Source organism: Ranitomeya variabilis, chromosome 5 (genome assembly GCF_051348905.1).
Source record: "Ranitomeya variabilis isolate aRanVar5 chromosome 5, aRanVar5.hap1, whole genome shotgun sequence".
Taxonomy (NCBI): Eukaryota; Metazoa; Chordata; class Amphibia; order Anura; family Dendrobatidae; genus Ranitomeya; species Ranitomeya variabilis.
Window position 1 is genome coordinate 52,861,237 of NC_135236.1, and position 18,314 is coordinate 52,879,550.

The 18,314-nt window shown below is 45.7% G+C and overlaps 1 protein-coding gene across 4 annotated transcripts in view; it reads right to left on the bottom strand.

Annotated features, from left to right (window-relative positions):
• The window catches only part of DNM2 (dynamin 2), a 54,831-nt gene that overhangs the window by 26,327 nt on the left and 10,190 nt on the right, over positions 1-18,314 (bottom strand). For all 4 annotated transcript variants that reach the window (XM_077261998.1, XM_077261997.1, XM_077261996.1 and 1 more), the window contains exons 3-5: positions 13,222-13,371; positions 10,041-10,244; positions 9,783-9,881 (exon numbers count right to left, since the gene is read on the bottom strand). In XM_077261998.1, the coding sequence (XP_077118113.1) occupies positions 9,783-9,881; positions 10,041-10,244; positions 13,222-13,371 (453 nt within the window). The remainder of the gene's footprint in view (positions 1-9,782; positions 9,882-10,040; positions 10,245-13,221; positions 13,372-18,314) is intronic.

An 18,314-nucleotide genomic window follows, 5' to 3' on the forward strand; every position in this document is an offset into this window, starting at 1 on the left:
CCTGAAACTGCAGGATGCTCATGCTCTGCAGGAAACTGGGATATACAACTCCTGTAATACTGCAGAAGTAGGAGAACATAAAAAATACACATCGGTATCTGAAACGGACTTTCAAGTGGACAACAATTACGTTTTTTTTTAACTTGTCAGCCAAAGATTATGACCACTCAGAGACAGTAGTGGTCATCAACATGGAGACCTAAGTTACTGAGGTAGAGTGGCCTGGACAGGAAGGACGCAACAAGAGAGGAGAAACCGCGCTGCCGGGTAAGACCTGGACCCTCATGCTGGCCGGGAGGCAGCCGGATCCACATGCTGTGAGAATAAGGACATACAGTATATCTAGCTGGTTCACGTAGAACCGGACTTTGATCTGTTTCCGTTATAGTCATTACTACTGATGAGCACAAGAGCTCGTTACTCAGGTGTGCACTGAGCATCGCTGGGGCTCGAGGGAGATGTTAGAGTCTCCGCGGTCGAAAGTTTCGCAACTGTTAAGACAGCCACTAAACATGCGGGGATTGCATGCCTATCTCAGTAATGCCATAGCCATATTAACTACTGGCATTATTGTGACTGACCAGCCGCATCACGTCATCGGGTCTATAACTAGTTGCTCGCCACACTGTACCTGGAAATCGTGTAGGGACAGCTGCTGGAGAAGGGATAGTAGCGCATTTCAGGCATGGATCAAGAAAACAAACCCAAAACTCCTTCATCTATTCTATTCCCTATTAATACTGCTCTTAGCGGCATACCTAATTTAATATGTGCAAAGTGTGCGGTAAGGGACGTGCTGCTGATGGTGCACGCAGAGGCCATGGGCAATGCGATACTGGGCCTTCTGCAGGAGCACAACAAACACGCTCATCCACGAGACCAAGCGTCCTGTCCCAGTTTTCATCGGGGTGCAGGACACCACTCTTGGAGCCAGAACAGTGCAAACAGGTGGTCAGTTATATGGCAGATACTTCCAGTACATTTCCAAGCACCACCCACCCAGTCTTACATACGTTCAAGTCCCACTAGCCAAGAGTCTAGACTACATAATACTCACTCTGATCCTCCTCCTTCCCACCATGGCAAATCCCAAGGAGACAAGTGATCCTACACTCGGACACTCCGAGGAGTGCTTTACAGGTCCATTTATTGATTCTGGCCTCTCACCCTGCATGTTTCAAGAGGGACATGAGGAGATGGTGTGTAGCGATGCCCAAACTATTTGAGCAGCCACTGTCAGAAGACGACGATAGAGGGGAACAGTAATTAGCGTCTCAAGAGGTAGATGATGATGGGACACAGTTGCCAACAAGTCATGTTATTAAGTCAACAAGCCAGGAGGACCAGAGAGTGTGGAAGTGGAAGACGAGGGGGAGGACGATGAAGTCACTGACCCAACCTGGGAGGGTGCCATGCAGAACGAGAACAGCCACAAGGAGGGATCCGCAGCACCACAACAGGCAGGTAGAGGCAGTGGGGTGGCAGGAGGGAGAAGGCGGGCAACTGTTCCCCAGAGTGCCCACACGCGGCAAGATCTCAGGCCAAAGATTAGGTGTTCATGAGTCTGACTTTTTTTATTTACAGAAAGTGCGGAAGACAAGAAAACGGTCATTCACAACCTGTTTAGTACCAAGATCACCAGGGGCCTGACCACTACCAGCCTGACCACCACCAGTATACTCAGGCACATGTCGTCCAAGCACCCAAAAAGGTGGGCCAAACACTTGGGTGCAGAATCATTGTCTGTGGGTGACACCACTGCCTCTTTGCCTGTGCTACGTGATTACGTGATTGCCAATCCTTTGTCCTGGACGCAGGCGCCAATGCCCCTCTCCCTGCTCCTGTTGTTGCACATTTGCAAGCACCATCAGCAACCGTTTTCTTGTCACTTGTTGGAATGCAAGCGGCTATACGAAGACACCTACACACATTTCCATACTGCTTGCCTTGGAAATGTTGGCATGTAGGCTTGTGGACACGGAGGCTTTCTGCAAATTCATGGCGTTGGCCATCCCTCGGCATTCGGTCCCTAGCCGCCACTATTTCTCCCGCTGTGCCATCACGACCATGTGTCCCATAACATCATCCGTGCCATAACCATTACATTTACTGGTAAGGTCCACTTAACCACCGACACAAGGACAAGGGCTTGTGGCCAGGGACACTACATTTCTTTCACAATACACTGGGTGAGCCTTGTAGACGCTGGGACTAAGTTGGACCATCAGACGGCTCACGTGCTACCGACACACAGACTTGCAGAACCTAGTTTCATCAATTTTTTTCCACCTCCTGCACCCCCTCCTCCTCCATCTCCGAACTGTTGTCCATCTGAAACACAAGCTGGAAGCACTGCCTAAGGGTACTGTCACACAGTACCATTTTGATCGCTACGACGGCACGATCCGTGACGTCGCAGCGATCGTATGAATATCGCTCCAGCGTCGTAGACTGCGGTCACACGTTGCAATCACGGCGCTGGAGCGATGCCGAAGTCCCCGGTAACCAGGGTAAACATCGGGTAACTAAGCGCAGGGCCGCGCTTAGTAACCCGATGTTTACCGTGGTTACCAGCGTAAACGTAAAAAAAACAAACAGTACATACTTACATTCCGGTGTCTGTCCCCGGCGTTCTGCTTCTCTCCACTGTGTAAGCGCCATAGCCGGCAAGCAGAGCGGTGACGTCAGACGTCACCGCTGTGCTCGCTTTCCGGCTGGCAGACGCTCACACAGTGGAGAGAAGCTGAGACGCCGGAGGACAGACACCGGAATGTAAGTATGTACTGTTTGTTTTTTTACGTTTACGCTGGTAACCACGGTAAACATCGGGTTACTAAGCGCGGCCCTGCGCTTAGTTACCCGATGTTTACCCTGGTTACAAGCGAACACATCGCTGGATCGCTGTCACACACAACGATCCAGCGATGTCAGCGGGTGATCAAGCGACGAAAGAAAGTTCCACACGATCTGCTACGACGTACGATTCTCAGCAGGATCCCTGATCGCTGCTGCGTGTCAGACACTGCGATATCGTAACGATATCGCTAGAACGTCACGAATCGTACCGTCGTAGCGATCAAAATGGTACTGTGTGACAGTACCCTTAGTGAAGAGGCAACAGGCTCTGCTAAAACTCATTTGTTCAGGTGACAAACAGCACACCGCCAGAGTTGTTGAAAGATTTAATCTTAGAATGTTAGAGTTGAAAGGGATCTCCAGGGTCATCATGTCCAACCCCCTGCTCAATTCAGGATTAACTAAACCATCTCAGACAGATGTCTGTACAGCCTCTGTTTGAAGACTTCCACTGAAGGAGAGCTCACCACCTCTCATGGCAGCCTTTTATACTCATTGATCACCCTCAATGTCAACATTTTTTTTTTTCTAATATCTAATCTGTATCTTCTCGCCACTGATCCTACAACCAGGAATGGTCTAATGTGACAATGGCCACAACCTAGTGGCAGCTCTGAAGCTTGGCAAGCTCACACAGGTTCCACGCCTTGCCCATGTTGTCAACTTAGTGGTTCAGCACTTTCTGTAAACCTACCCAGCTTTGCCTGATATACTTGTGAAAGTACGCTGCATGTGCGCCCATTTCCGCAAGTCACCTAAAGTTACCGCCTGTCTAACAGTTCTGCAGTAGCGCTTGCAAGTGCCACCTCACCGACTGGTTTGCGATGTCACTACGAGCTTGAACTCCACATTAGACATGTTGGCAATTCTATGTAAGCAGCAAAGGGCAGTAGTTGCATACCAGCTCCAACATGCCCGTTGGTATTCCGGTCACCCTCTGCACATAACCGAAGCGTGGGCATGGATGTCTGACATCTGTGAGGTTCTACAGAACTTTAAGGAATCAACTAAGAGGGAGAGCGGCGATGACACCATAGTCAGCGTTACCATCCCGCTTTGGTGTCCATTCAAAAACTCGCTGTTCACAATAAGAGACGAAGCTTTGGATGAGGACCAGGTGGAGATGGAGGAAGAAAGACAGGGTGATACTACCGAGCCAAGCCTCATCTCACCTTCTCAGCGCAGACTGAGTGATAATGAGGAGGAGGAACAGGAGATGGTTGCCTCCACACTAGCTTCATCTTATCTGTTCGGCATGGATGGGCTGAAGAGGAGTAGGAGTGGGAGGAGGAAGAGGAGTAGATGGAGATTCGTCCTCCTGGTGAGGACAGGGAAGTCTTGCAGGTTGAGAGTCTGGCAAACATGGTTGTCTATGTCCCTCCCTTTCCGGTGACCCTCGCATTATATGCATTTTGGACATCACCTATTACTGATTGTTTACCCTTCTCGACCCACGCTCCAAGGAGAACTTTCCATCTTTCCTTCCTGCAGTGGAAAAGGCTAGTAAAATGGTGCAATACCAAAGGCCTTAGTCAAACAATCAGTACAAAAATTCTTATCTGACAACACTTGCGCCAGACATCATAATTCCTTGGACATCCAAGAAGTAGAGACGTAGAGACGGAGGAGACACGCACCAAATCCAACAGAAGCAGGGGAAGACTATCCAAGGTCTGGGAAAGTGTCATTAGACCCTTCTAGCGTCCAACCCTTGATGCTTGGGGTACTCTGACAAGGAGGGAAACAATTTTGGAAGATGGTGAGGGAGTATCTAGCCGACCCTAGCAGCGTCCTCCGTGATTACTATGTGCTGTACAACTACTGGGTACCCAACCTGCACATGTGGCATGAACTTTCCCTCTACGTCTTGCACTGCAGCTAGCGTATTGTCTGAGCAAGCTTTTAGTGGCGCCGGGGGCATAATAACTAATAGGCACATCCGCCTGTCAACTGAAAATACTGACAAGCTGACTTCTTAAAATGAATAAGGCGTGGATAGGCCCGAAATTCTCAACCCCATCGGATTACAACAGCGCAACATAAAGTCAACCAAAATGTTTATTTTTTTTCTGGCGTATTCCTATGCATCCCATCCCCACCAAACAAGGGTATACGGTTTTTGTTTTCTAATATTTTGTGTCCACCTCCTCCACTATATCAAGAGGGTCATCATGCGGCCCACACGCAGTTTGGACAGTGACTCGCCAAGCACTTCCTGTGCGCGCAGGTCCTTCTCTTCCGGGGCCAGCCCGCTGACTGTCACTCTCCAAATGAACTGACCCTCTGCTCTTCGCTATGGTAGTTACAGTGGATACGGCCATCTCCATCCCACCGTTGATGTGGGGCGATTCGTCCATTTTTAATACACCAATGGTAGTAAGATCTCCACTTTGCACATAGTCTTCACTCAGCATGCCACCAACTTTAGTTTCATTCAAGGTCTTGAATTTTTCCCATCTTGTTTTGGTTCTCATTGTCTCACGTCAGTATCATTAATGGAGTGTTCCTTGTGGTCAAACAAATCTCTTCTGCAGTCCACAACATGATTACTTCTTTCCAGGAGTAAATTCACAAATTCTGTCTCTTTATACAAACTTTTCAAAATTGTCAAAAAATGTTTCCAGAGGCCGTCCTTCTATGTGTCTTCCAGGCGGTATTGCAGTTCTCCTTCAAATTTTTGGCAGCCCTTGCACTTCGTTCATAGGCTTTTTAACTTGGACGGAAATACAAACAAGCAATTAAAATGGCTAAAAATAATAAATCTCCAGGCCCTGACGGAATAATTGCTGAATATTTTAAAATATCTAATCAAGTATTATTTCCATATCTGTTGTTAGTTTTTCAAAATCTATTTGAAACAGGTAAATTCCAGAAGAAATGATACAAGCGACAATAGTTCCACTTCCCAAGCCAGGTACAACACCGGAGCACGAGAATAATGTCAAGCCAATATAACGATCTCAAACTAGATACTAAAATTCTAGAATTTCAGAGGTTATCCCATCCCTGGTGCATCATAAAGACCAAGTTGGGTAGGTCAAATCTAGAGTAGAGAGGAGCAAACCCGAAATTAAAAGTTAGTGTCCGGTGCTAAACTATTAACACAGACTTCTCCTGGAATTACGATGCAAAGTTCGGAGTTCCGAGGGACTCCAAACTTTGCACTCGAGTTCCGAGGGACTCCAAACTTTGCACTCGAGTTCCGAGGGACTCCAAACTTTGCACTCGAGTTCCGAGGGACTCCAAACTTTGCACTCGAGTTCCGAGGGACTCCAAACTTTGCACTCGAGTTCCGAGGGACTCCAAACTTTGCACTCGAGTTCCGAGGGACTCCAAACTTTGCACTCGAGTTCCGAGGGACTCCAAACTTTGCACTCGAGTTCCGAGGGACTCCAAACTTTGCACTCGAGTTCCGAGGGATTCCAAACTTTGCACCAGGGGAAGTCCAGGAAAGAGAATTTTTACCAGCTCCAATGTTCGGGTCCCCATACATTTCAATGGAGGTCAGGTTATGGTTCAATTTTGGGTGAAGTTCTGGTACCTGAACAGTACTTTGGACTAAAGTTTGGGTTGGGTACCAGAACCTGAACTTACTTTAAGTTCACATTTGCGGTGTGCGCCGCAGCGTCGGGCGCCGCAGCGTCGCCACATGCGTCATGCGCCCCTGTATTTAACATGGGGGCGCATGGACATGCGTCGCACTTGCGTTTTGCGCCGCATGCGTCACTACGGCGCACGCGTCCGGGCGCAGAGGACGCAGCAAGTTGCATTTTTGCTGCGTCCAAAATCAATGAAAAAAAGGACGCATGCGGCGCAAAACGCAGCGTTGTGCATGCGTTTTGCTGCGTTTGTTTGCGTTGTGCGTTGCGGCGCCGACGCTGCGGCGCACAACGCAAATGTGAACGTAGCCTTAGTCTGGATATGGGTCCGCTCATCCCTTATCTTATCAAGACTAACACTACGTGGCACAAGAAGGATAGTTGATTTCATCCATGTGGCAGGTAATGGTCGGACCCCTTCTCTGCTCCTATCACTGGATGTATATCGGGGATTCCTATCTGGGGTACTATCCAAATTCGGATTCACTGGTAACACATTTATAGCCATTATTTTATTATATTCCAAACCATTAGCTTCGGTCCTGGTATCTGGAATGATGTCGGACAAATTCTACATTAGTAATGGCACGAGAGCGGTGTCCGCTATCACCGCTTATATTTGCTCTAGTGATTGAACCACTACCCAAAAAAAAATATGAGGTCACACCCAACGATATCAAATGGAACATAAAATTGGTTTATACTACCACTGACAAATCCTTCAGGATCACTACTGACAGCAATGCAAATAATATCCTTCTACCAAAGAATCATATTACAAACTAAATGCCAAATTTAAATCCATATATAACATTCTACAGATCTAAAAATAAATATCCCTTTAAATGTGGTAATGAAAGCATCGTGTACTTAGGGATACTGTTAACGCCCTCATTAGACAAAATGCTTTCAATGAATTAGGAGCAGAAAAAAAAAAAGCAGACATGTTACGTATGAAAAAACAGGATATCTCTTGGTGGGGCAGAGTAGCATCGGGGAAAATGTTTTAACTCCCGCAGATATTTTATTTATTCTGAAATCTTCCTATTGCATTTCCAATAAAGATATTAAAAGAAATAAGTAAATTATTTCCAAATAATATATTTGGCAGGAGAAACAACCGAGAGTACAAGCGGAGACATTTTACATCCCTATGAACAAAGGAGGAGGACAAGGACACCCCTCAGTGGTGTTTGTGGAACAACGATGACAATGGGCACTGGACATCTGCCCAAAAAGAGGCGGATGTGTAGTACCCCGCAGCGGCCACTATGAGAAGATGGAGCAGCTCCGCGAGGGAGGACTCCTCCAATCAGCGGCCGCCACCGACAACGATAACAGCTGATTGGGTGGGGTGCCAATTTAACAGGGTTCTCTATGACAGGGATTGAAAGAGTTATTCCCCCAATTCGAGACGGGGAACATCGTCAGAAACTACTCATTCGTGAAGAATATCAGATCTCACAATGATCACCAGAGTCCCGTCGGGATTAAACAGAAAACAAGACTTATTTTTACATTAATAATGTATTATTTCTCAAGTCATTAAAGAGAAGAGGAGATCAGAAATCAATATACAGTAAGTTCCCACAATGGCGCTGCTATACTGAATAATATGATACCAGCAGTGAAGGAATCCGACCGGTGGTTCTTGTTTAATCAGCCTCTAACGTTTCCAGCTAATAGTGTGCATCAGGATGGTGCTGGGGTCTTCTGCTTCCCCGCCCCACCACCTGCCTCCTGTGTATCTATGACAGGTCACTGATTAGTCAGTGACCTGCATCATTTTTGAAAAGGAAGACGATGCTGAGCCAAAAACTCAACCTGTACATTCACCAGCTACAGCACCATGTTACTGAACACCAGCCCTGGAATCAAATTGCACATGCACCGCCAAATCCAATGATTGCGGCGCGGAAATCCAAAAAGGAAATATAATAACTATAATAATGCCCCTATGTACAAAAACAGAACTACTATAATACTGCCCCCTATATACAACAGAACTACTATAATACTGCCCCTATGTACAAGAATATAACTACTATAATACTGCCCCTATGTACAAGAATATAACTACTATAATACTGCCCCTATGTACAAGAATATAACTACTATAATACTGCTCCTATGTACAAGAATATAACTACTATAATACTGCTCCTATGTACAAGAATATAACTAATATAATACTGCTCCTATGTACAAGAATATAACTACTATAATACTGCCCCTATGTACAAGAATATAACTACTATAATACTGCCCCTATGTACAAGAATATAACTACTATAATACTGCTCCTATGTACAAGAATATAACTACTATAATACTGCCCCTATGTACAAGAATATAACTACTATAATACTGCCCCTATGTACAAGAATATAACTACTATAATACTGCTCCTATGTACAAGAATATAACTACTATAATACTGCCTCCTATGTACAAGAATATAACTACTATAATACTGCTCCTATGTACAAGAATATATCTACTATAATACTGCCCCTATGTACAAGAATATAACTACTATAATACTGCTCCTATGTACAAGAATATAACTACTATAATACTGCCTCCTATGTACAAGAATATAATTACTATAATACTGCCCCCTATGTACAAGAATATAACTACTATAATACTGCCTCCTATGTACAAGAATATAACTACTATAATACTGCCTCCTATGTACAAGAATATAACTACTATAATACTGCTCCTATGTACAAGAATATAACTACTATAATACTGCCCCTATGTACAAGAATATAACTACTATAATACTGCTCCTATGTACAAGAATATAACTACTATAATACTGCCCCTATGTACAAGAATGTAACTACTATAATACTGCCCCTATATACAAGAATATAACTACTATAATACTGCCCCTATGTACAAGAATATAACTACTATAATACTGCCCCTATGTACAAGAATATAACTACTATAATACTGTCCCCTATGTACAAGAATATAACTACTATAATACTGCACCTATGTACAAGAATATAACTACTATAATACTGCTCCTATGTACAAGAATATAAGTACTATAATATTGCTCCTATGTACAAGAATATAACTACTATAATACTGCTCCTATGTACAAGAATATAACTACTATAATACTGCCCCTCTGTACAGTAATATAACTGCTATAATACTGCCCCTATGTACAAGAATATAACTACTATAATACTGCTCCTATGTACAAGAATATAACTACTATAATACTGCCCCTCTGTACAGTAATATAACTGCTATAATACCACCCCTGTGTACATTAGTAGAGTCACAGTGCAGGGCTGTTACCTCTCCTCAGGGGCAGCAGCTTGTTCTCCAGGATGTCTCTGGCATCGGTGCCTTCATCCATTAAATCCAGTTTGGTTATGACGCCGATAGTCCGTAACCCTGGAATATAGAGACGGATAGTAACACTTTTTGAGTTATTAAGACAACCAGCGACAGTCGCGGATGTTCAGTTCCTAGGATTTTCTTCTTCGGTTTGTCCTGCAGATAGTGCCGTCATCACAACCTAGGAGCAAGGTATCACCATCGCCGCCATCTTACCTTGTGGATCCACCTCCTTCGCCATTTTCAGGGCATCGGAGTTGGCCAGGTCAGTATTGGCCGGGGTGACGGCCAGGATCAGGCAGCTCTCCCGGGTGATGAACTGCAGGATCATGTCCTTGATCTGGTACTCGATGTCTTGGGGTTGGTCGCCTACAGGCACCTTGGTGATACCCGGAAGGTCAATCAAGGTCAAGTTGAGAACTGCGGGAGGAACAAGTACAAGTTCAGTATTACAGCACTGTGCAATGTAACACCAAGGGAAAGCCGCCATATCGGGGAGAAGGAAATGAAAAGGGGTTGTCACCTGTCGAAAACCTTTTTCCTTTAAACGTGTTAGTAGTTTAAAAAAAAACTAATAAAAAAACAAACAAACTGTCCTTTACTCACTCTCCCCAGGTCCATTGATGAGTCTCTGCTGCTGCTTCTCGAGCGCAGCGGTGACATCAGAAGGCGCTAAGACCTGCTGAGCCCACCGATTGGCTGCTGCACTGCCAATGACATCAGCGCTGCAGTAAAAAAAAACACAGTGCAGCGGCGGAGACTCAATGTTGGACCTGGGGAGAGTGAGCATTTTTTTTTTTTTTAATTACTAAGAGCTTAAAGGAAAAAAAAATAAAAAATTATGACGAACAACCCCTTTCATTTTAGCAACTAGCGGCCCAGGTGGGCAGGCACCGGGACCCTCACCTCTAGGGCTGTGAAATATTGGGGAATCTCTGCTCCCCACACCGCCAGGTTGAATGGTCAGCGGCGTTTCGACACCAGTATGAGGAGTGTACAAATCACTGTGCGGGACACGACCCTTTCAACCTTAAAGGGGTTGTACCACGTATTATAAGTTTTCCCCTTAGCACAGGAGAGAGGATACGGACCCAGGTGAGTCCTCGCTCTATTCTGGCGGGGTCCGCAGACGTCAAATCTGATGGAGAGATCCCCTCACCTTACAGACGGACAACTAATACACAACACCAGATTTTATAGTTACACTTTCACTCATCCCTTTAATGCACCGGGTTGTGGCGAGTCGCAGTAAGGGACAACACAACATCGGGACAGTGGCCCGGGGAAACCCATGTATTCACCGGAAGGCGCGGAGCGAGCGACGCCGGGAGGACAGGGCGCGAATGTAATGGATTCTATCCGCTCCCTGAGGACAAATCCGTTCAGCCCACAATGTCCATTAGTCAGAGGATACTGGAAGGCCGAGGTCAGCAGAACACAGAAGACACATCCAGAGGCTCAGAGCGAAACAAAGGAACACGATTGTAACACACAAATCCAGAAATCCGTACTACATTCCTACAGGATCCTCAGGACACAAACTTCTCTGTATTCTGGGGAAGCTTCGTTCTGTTCTCACTGTCAGACAAGGGCTGCTGCTGCTGCTGCTACTACTACTACTACTACTACTACTACTACTACACTGCCCTCTATGTACAAGAATATAACTACTATAATACTGCTCCTATGTACACGAATATAACTGCTATAATACTGCTCCTATGTACACGAATATAACTACTATAATACTGCCCCTATGTACACGAATATTACTATAATACTGCTCCTATGTACAAGAATATAACTACTATAATACTGCCCCTATGTACAAGAATATAACTACTATAATACTGCCCCTATGTACAAGAATATAACTACTATAATACTGCCCCTATGTACAAGAATATAACTACTATAATACTGCTCCTATGTACAAGAATATAACTATTATAATACTGCCCCTCTGTACAAGAATATAACTACTGTAATACTGCCCCCTATGTACAAGAATATAACTACTATAATACTGCCCCCTATGTACAAGAATATAACTACTATAATACTGCCTTCTATGTACAAGAATATAACTACTATAATACTGCCCTATGTACAAGAATATAACTACTATAATACTGCTCCTATGTACAAGAATATAACTATTATAATACTGCCCCTATGTACAAGAATATAACTACTGTAATACTGCCCCCTATGTACACGAACATAACTACTATAATACTGCCCCCTGTGTACAAGAATATAACTACTATAATACTGATCCTATGTACAAGAATATAACTACTATAATACTGCCCCTATGTACAAGAATATAACTACTATAATACTGATCCTATGTACAAGAATATAACTACTATAATACTGCCCCCTATGTACAAGAATATAACTACTATAATACTGCCCCTATGTACAAGAATATAACTACGATAATACTGCCCCTATATACAAGAATATAACTACTATAATACTGCCCCCTATGTACAAGAATATAACTACTATAATACTGCCCCTATGTACAAGAATATAACTACTATAATACTGCCCCCTATGTACAAGAATATAACTACTATAATACTGCCCCTATGTACAAGAATATAACTACTATAATACTGCTCCTATATAGAAGAATATAACTACTATAATACTGCCCCTATGTACAAGAATATAACTACTATAATACTGCTCCTATGTACAAGAATATAACTACTATAATACTGCCCCTATGTACAAGAATATACCTACTATAATACTGCCCCATGTACAAGAATATAACTACTATAATACTGCCCCTATGTACAAGAATATAACTACTATAATACTGATCCTATGTACAAGAATATAACTACTATAATACTGCCCCCTATGTACAAGAATATAACTACTATAATACTGCCCCCTATGTACAAGAATATAACTACTATAATACTGCCCCTATGTACAAGAATATACCTACTATAATACTGCCCCTATGTACAAGAATATAACTACTATAATACTGATCCTATGTACAAGAATATAACTACTATAATACTGACCCCTATGTACAAGAATATAACTACTATAATACTGATCCTATGTACAAGAATATAACTACTATAATACTGCTCCTATGTACAAGAATATAACTACTATAATACTGCTCCTATGTACAAGAATATAACTACTATAATACTGCTCCTATGTACAAGAATATAACTACTATAATACTGCCCCTATGTACAAGAATATAACTACTATAATACTGCCCCTATGTACAAGAATATAACTACTATAATAGTATGTGTACATTACAATGTGCTGCACAGGGAAACTTCCTGTGAAGAGCTGCTTTTTCATTAATGAGATGGCCTGCGGATGAGCAGATGCATTGGGCACTCACCATTTGGAGAATACACCCGCAGATTGATGGGCACAGGTGAGATGCCTTTGTTTGTTCCAGTTACTCTGTCCGTTTCTGCTTCGATTTCCTGACGAACCTCATCAAAGTCTGTAAACTTCTTGGATTTGCAATGTAGGAATTCTGCATATTCTGTAGAAAATGGAAAGTCCGGGTTACTGTACAGCAGCCATTACCTTGTGGTGGGAGAAGACTCCATAACACATAGTTCCTCTCACTTGTCACTATGTGGGAGGCAGGGCAAACTTCATGTCATACAGCCCCTCCCGTCTCCCTGTCACATAGCTCCTCCCTCCTTCCCGTCTCCCCGTCACATAGCTCCTCCTTCCCGCCTCCCCGTCACATAGCTCCTCCTTCCCATCTCATAGCTCCTCCTTCTCATCGCCCCGTCACATAGCTCCTCCTTCCAGTCTCCCCGTCACATACAGTTGTGGCCAAAAGTATTGACACCCCTGCAATTCTGTCAGATAATACTCAGTTTCTTCCTGAAAATGATTGCAAACACAAATTCTTTGGTATTATTATCTTCATTTAATTTGTCTTAAATGAAAAAACACAAAAGAGAATGAAGCAAAACATTGATCATTTCACAGAAAACTCCAAAAATGGGCCAGACAAAAGTATTGGCACCCTCAGCCTAATACTTGGTTGCACAACCTTTAGCCAAAATAACTGCGACCAACCGCTTCCGGTAACCATCAATGAGTTTCTCACAATGCTCTGCTGGAATTTTAGACCATTCTTCTTTGGCAAACTGCTCCAGGTTCCTGATATTTGAAGGGTGCCTTCTCCAAACTGCCATTTTTAGATCTCTCCACAGGTGTTCTATGGGATTCAGGTCTGGACTCATTGCTGGCCACCTTAGAAGTCTCCAGTACTTTCTCTCAAACCATTTTCTAGTGTTTTTTGAAGTGTGTTTTGGGTCATTGTCCTGCTGGAAGACCCTTGACCTCTGAGGGAGACCCAGCTTTCTCACACTGGGCCCTACATTATGCTGCAAAATTTGTTGGTAGTCTTCAGACTTCATAATGCCATGCACACGGTCAAGCAGTCCAGTGCCAGAGGCAGCAAAGCAACCCCAAAACATCAGGGAACCTCCGCCATGTTTGACTGTAGGGACCGTGTTCTTTTCTTTGAATGCCTCTTTTTTTCTCCTGTAAACTCTATGTTGATGCCTTTCCCCAAAAAGCTCTACTTTTGTCTCATCTGACCAGAGAACATTCTTCCAAAACGTTTTAGGCTTTTTCAGGTAAGTTTTGGCAAACTCCAGCCTGGCTTTTTTATGTCTCGGGGTAAGAAGTGGGGTCTTCCTGGGTCTCCTACCATACAGTCCCTTTTCATTCAGATGCCGACGGATAGTGCGGGTTGACACTGTTGTACCCTCGGACTGCAGGGCAGCTTGAACTTGTTTGGATGTTAGTCGAGGTTCTTTATCCAACATCCGCACAATCTTGCGTTGAAATCTCTCGTCAATTTTTCTTTTCCATCCACATCTAGGGAGGTTAGCCACAGTGCCATGGGCTTTAAACTTCTTGGTGACACTGAGCACGGTACACACAGGAACATTCAGGTCTTTGGAGATGGACTTGTAGCCTTGAGATTGCTCATGCTTCCTCACAATTTGGTTTCTCAGATCCTCAGACAGTTCTTTGGTCTTCTTTCTTTTCTCCATGCTCAATGTGGTGCACACAAGGACACAGGACAGAGGTTGAGTCAACTTTAATCCATGTCAACTGGCTGCAAGTGTGATTTAGTTATTGCCAACACCTGTTAGGTGCCACAGGTAAGTTACAGGTGCTGTTAATTACACTAATTAGAGAAGCATCACATGATTTTTCCAACAGTGCCAATACTTTTGTCCACCCCCTTTTTTATGTTTGGTGTGGAATTATATCCAATTTGGCTTTAGGACAATTCTTTTTGTGTTTTTTCATTTAAGACAAATTAAATGAAGATAATAATAACAAAGAATTTGTGTTTGCAATCATTTTCAGGAAGAAACTAAGTATTATCTGACAGAATTGCAGGGGTGTCAATACTTTTGGCCACAACTGTAGCTCCTCCTTCCCGTCTCCCTGTCACATAGCTCCTCCCTCCTGACCATCTCATAGCTCCTCCCTCCTGACCATCTCATAGCTGCTCCCTCCTGACCATCTCATAGCTGCTCCCTCCTGACCATCTCATAGCTGCTCCCTCCTGACCATCTCATAGCTGCTCCCTCCTGACCATCTCATAGCTCCTCCCTCCTGACCATCTCATAGCTGCTCCCTCCTGACCATCTCATAGCTCCTCCCTCCTGACCATCTCATAGCTCCTCCCTCCTGACCATCTCATAGCTGCTCCCTCCTGACCATCTCATAGCTGCTCCCTCCTGACCATCTCATAGCTCATCCCTCCTGACCATCTCCCCGTCACATAGCTCCTCCCTCCTGACTGCATCCCTGGCATATAGCTCCTCCCTCCTGACTGCATCCCTGTCACATAGCTCCTCCCTCCTGACGTCTCCCAGTCATATAGCTCCTCCCTCCTGACCGTCTCCCTGTGTTGGGATGAGCAGGCTCCATACATTTTTTCAGTGTCTGTGCTTGCAGTCAGCGGATGAAGCCTACCTCCATGCCTGGCAGTAGCCCGCACACCGCTAGCCCTGCTCTCCGCTGAGAAGTGGACATGGTTATTCCCAGTGTGAACAATGCTCTGTGTGCTAAACTCCTGATTAACACATTGTAGCAAACTAGAGGAGAGAGATTTGAGCGGCTGCTGATGCGTTTCACTCAGAGAGCTTCATCACAAGCTTTTGTGTCCAGGCCGTGGCCAGCGTTGCCCTCAGCGGAGACATGTGGCACTTGTGGCTTCTGAATGTAAAGAGGGTTCTCATTCACTGACAGCAAGCACAACCGGAGGATTGCGAGAGGTGAAACACTAAATATGGCATCCACGACTAGCACCACGCAGAGCGCTGATACTGCGCAGCTCTGTGTGTTTACCTAGTGGCTGTGCACACAGAGGCGAGCCCGGAGCGGGCGGCACAGAGCCTCCGACCACAGGCTGCACACACTGCCCGCCGCTGTCTGTGCTCACCACATGCCAGGCACAGTGTATCTGTATCCCTGCCCCCAGTTACATCACCAGTCATAAGATCCTCGCTGTCACCCGGCCGCTCCTCACTCCTTAGTGCCGGCAAGGTGTGAAACTGGCAGGATGACGCAAGCGCAGGGACGCGGACAGGTGGGAAGAAAAAAAAATAAATATATATATATATATATATATATATATATATATCACACAGAGGAAACCGCAATCATGGAAGTTTCCCCAAGTACAGGCAGCACCCGAGGCACAAAGCATATGGGGAATATTAGAAAAAAAGCTAACAGCGCCACTCATGTCCGCAGGTTACGTGTGGTATTGCAGCCCGTCCTATTCACTTAAGTGAAAACTGCGCTGTAATACCAGACCGAGCCGGGGCATGCTGGGAGCTGTAGTGTCACAACAGCCGGAGGGCAGGTAGCTTCCTCCTGGTAATGTGTTACTAAATTTACGCCTGAGTCACCAAAAGAATTATTAAAAGCCGCCGGGAAACTGTCCAGACAGGTCGGACCTGTAGGAGATGCCCTTAATTGCCCGCTGGATGCAGACGAAAGGTGAAGGTTTAGGATTCTCGCCCCAGAACAAGAATGGCCACTGTGTGACATCCGGGCGGTTCTGGAACTACGAGTTCCAGCAGTCAGGGCAGATACACATCAGCTGGATGGCAGCCGGCTCGGTGACAACGACTGTCTGATGTTAATCCCTGCCGTTTGGAGAGAAGACACGCAACATAGCAGACGACCGGCTGTGAGCCACCCGGGCAACGCCTGCCCGGCCCGGACAGCCACCCGGGCAACGCCTGCCCGGCCCGGACAGCCACCCGGGCAACGCCTGCCCAGCCCGGACAGCCACCCGCGCAACGCCTGCCCGGCCCGGACAGCCACCCGCGCAACGCCTGCCCAGCCCGGACAGCCATCCGCGCAACGCCTGCCCGGCCCGAACAGCCACCCGCGCAACGCCTGACCGGCCCGAACAGCCACCCGCGCAATGCCTGACCGGCCCGAACAGCCACCCGCGCAACGCCTGACCGGCCCAAACAGCCACCCGCGCAACGCCTGACCAGCCCGAACAGCCACCCGCGCAACGCCTGACCGGCCCGAACAGCCACCCGCGCAACGCCTGACCGGCCCGAACAGCCACCCGCGCAACGCCTGACCGGCCCGAACAGCCACCCGTGCAACGCCTGACCAGCCCGAACAGCCACCCGCGCAACGCCTGCCCGGCCCGAACAGCCACCCATGCAACGCCTGCCCGAACAGCCACCCGGGCAACGCCTGCCCGCCAGCCAGCCACCCGAGCAACGCCTGTCCAACAGCAGCTCACACAGGGCAACGCCGGGTCACAATTCCTGCCCCATGGAAATCAATCATCTTCTAAGAACATTGTCACTCTGTTATTCCTCTTGGAAATGTATGAAAAAAATGACAACTGATTGTTCCCAGTCCAGGCCAGTAGGGCCACATGTCTGTGGGAAATAGTAACTGCAAGTTGTCAACGTGTTTAAACATTTCCAGGAGGAATAACGGAGTAACAATTCCTCCTCGCATGAGGAATACTAATATTAAAGGGGTATTCCCATCTGCAAGATCCTATCCCAATAAGTAATACTATAAGCAAATACCTTTAATTACAAATGCAGTATAGTTCTTCTGATTAGCTATGCTGCTTACTCCAATTGCTAAGGTATCCATGGTTACAACCACTAACAACTGTCACTGTATGAGTGGTTGTAACCATGGATACCTAAGCTACTACAATGCACTGCATATGGGTAAGGGACAGAGCGAATCAGAAGAACTACACTACATTTGAATTGAAGTTATTTGCTAATATTATTATTACACACTGGGATAGGATCTTGGAGATGGGAACACCCTTTAAGTAAAACGGAGACTAACAGTTGAACATTTTGGAGTGGCTTCAAGGAGTAGTACGCTACCAATGGCTCCCGACCTGGCGCCTCTGCTGGGGTCATCTCTCTGAGGCCG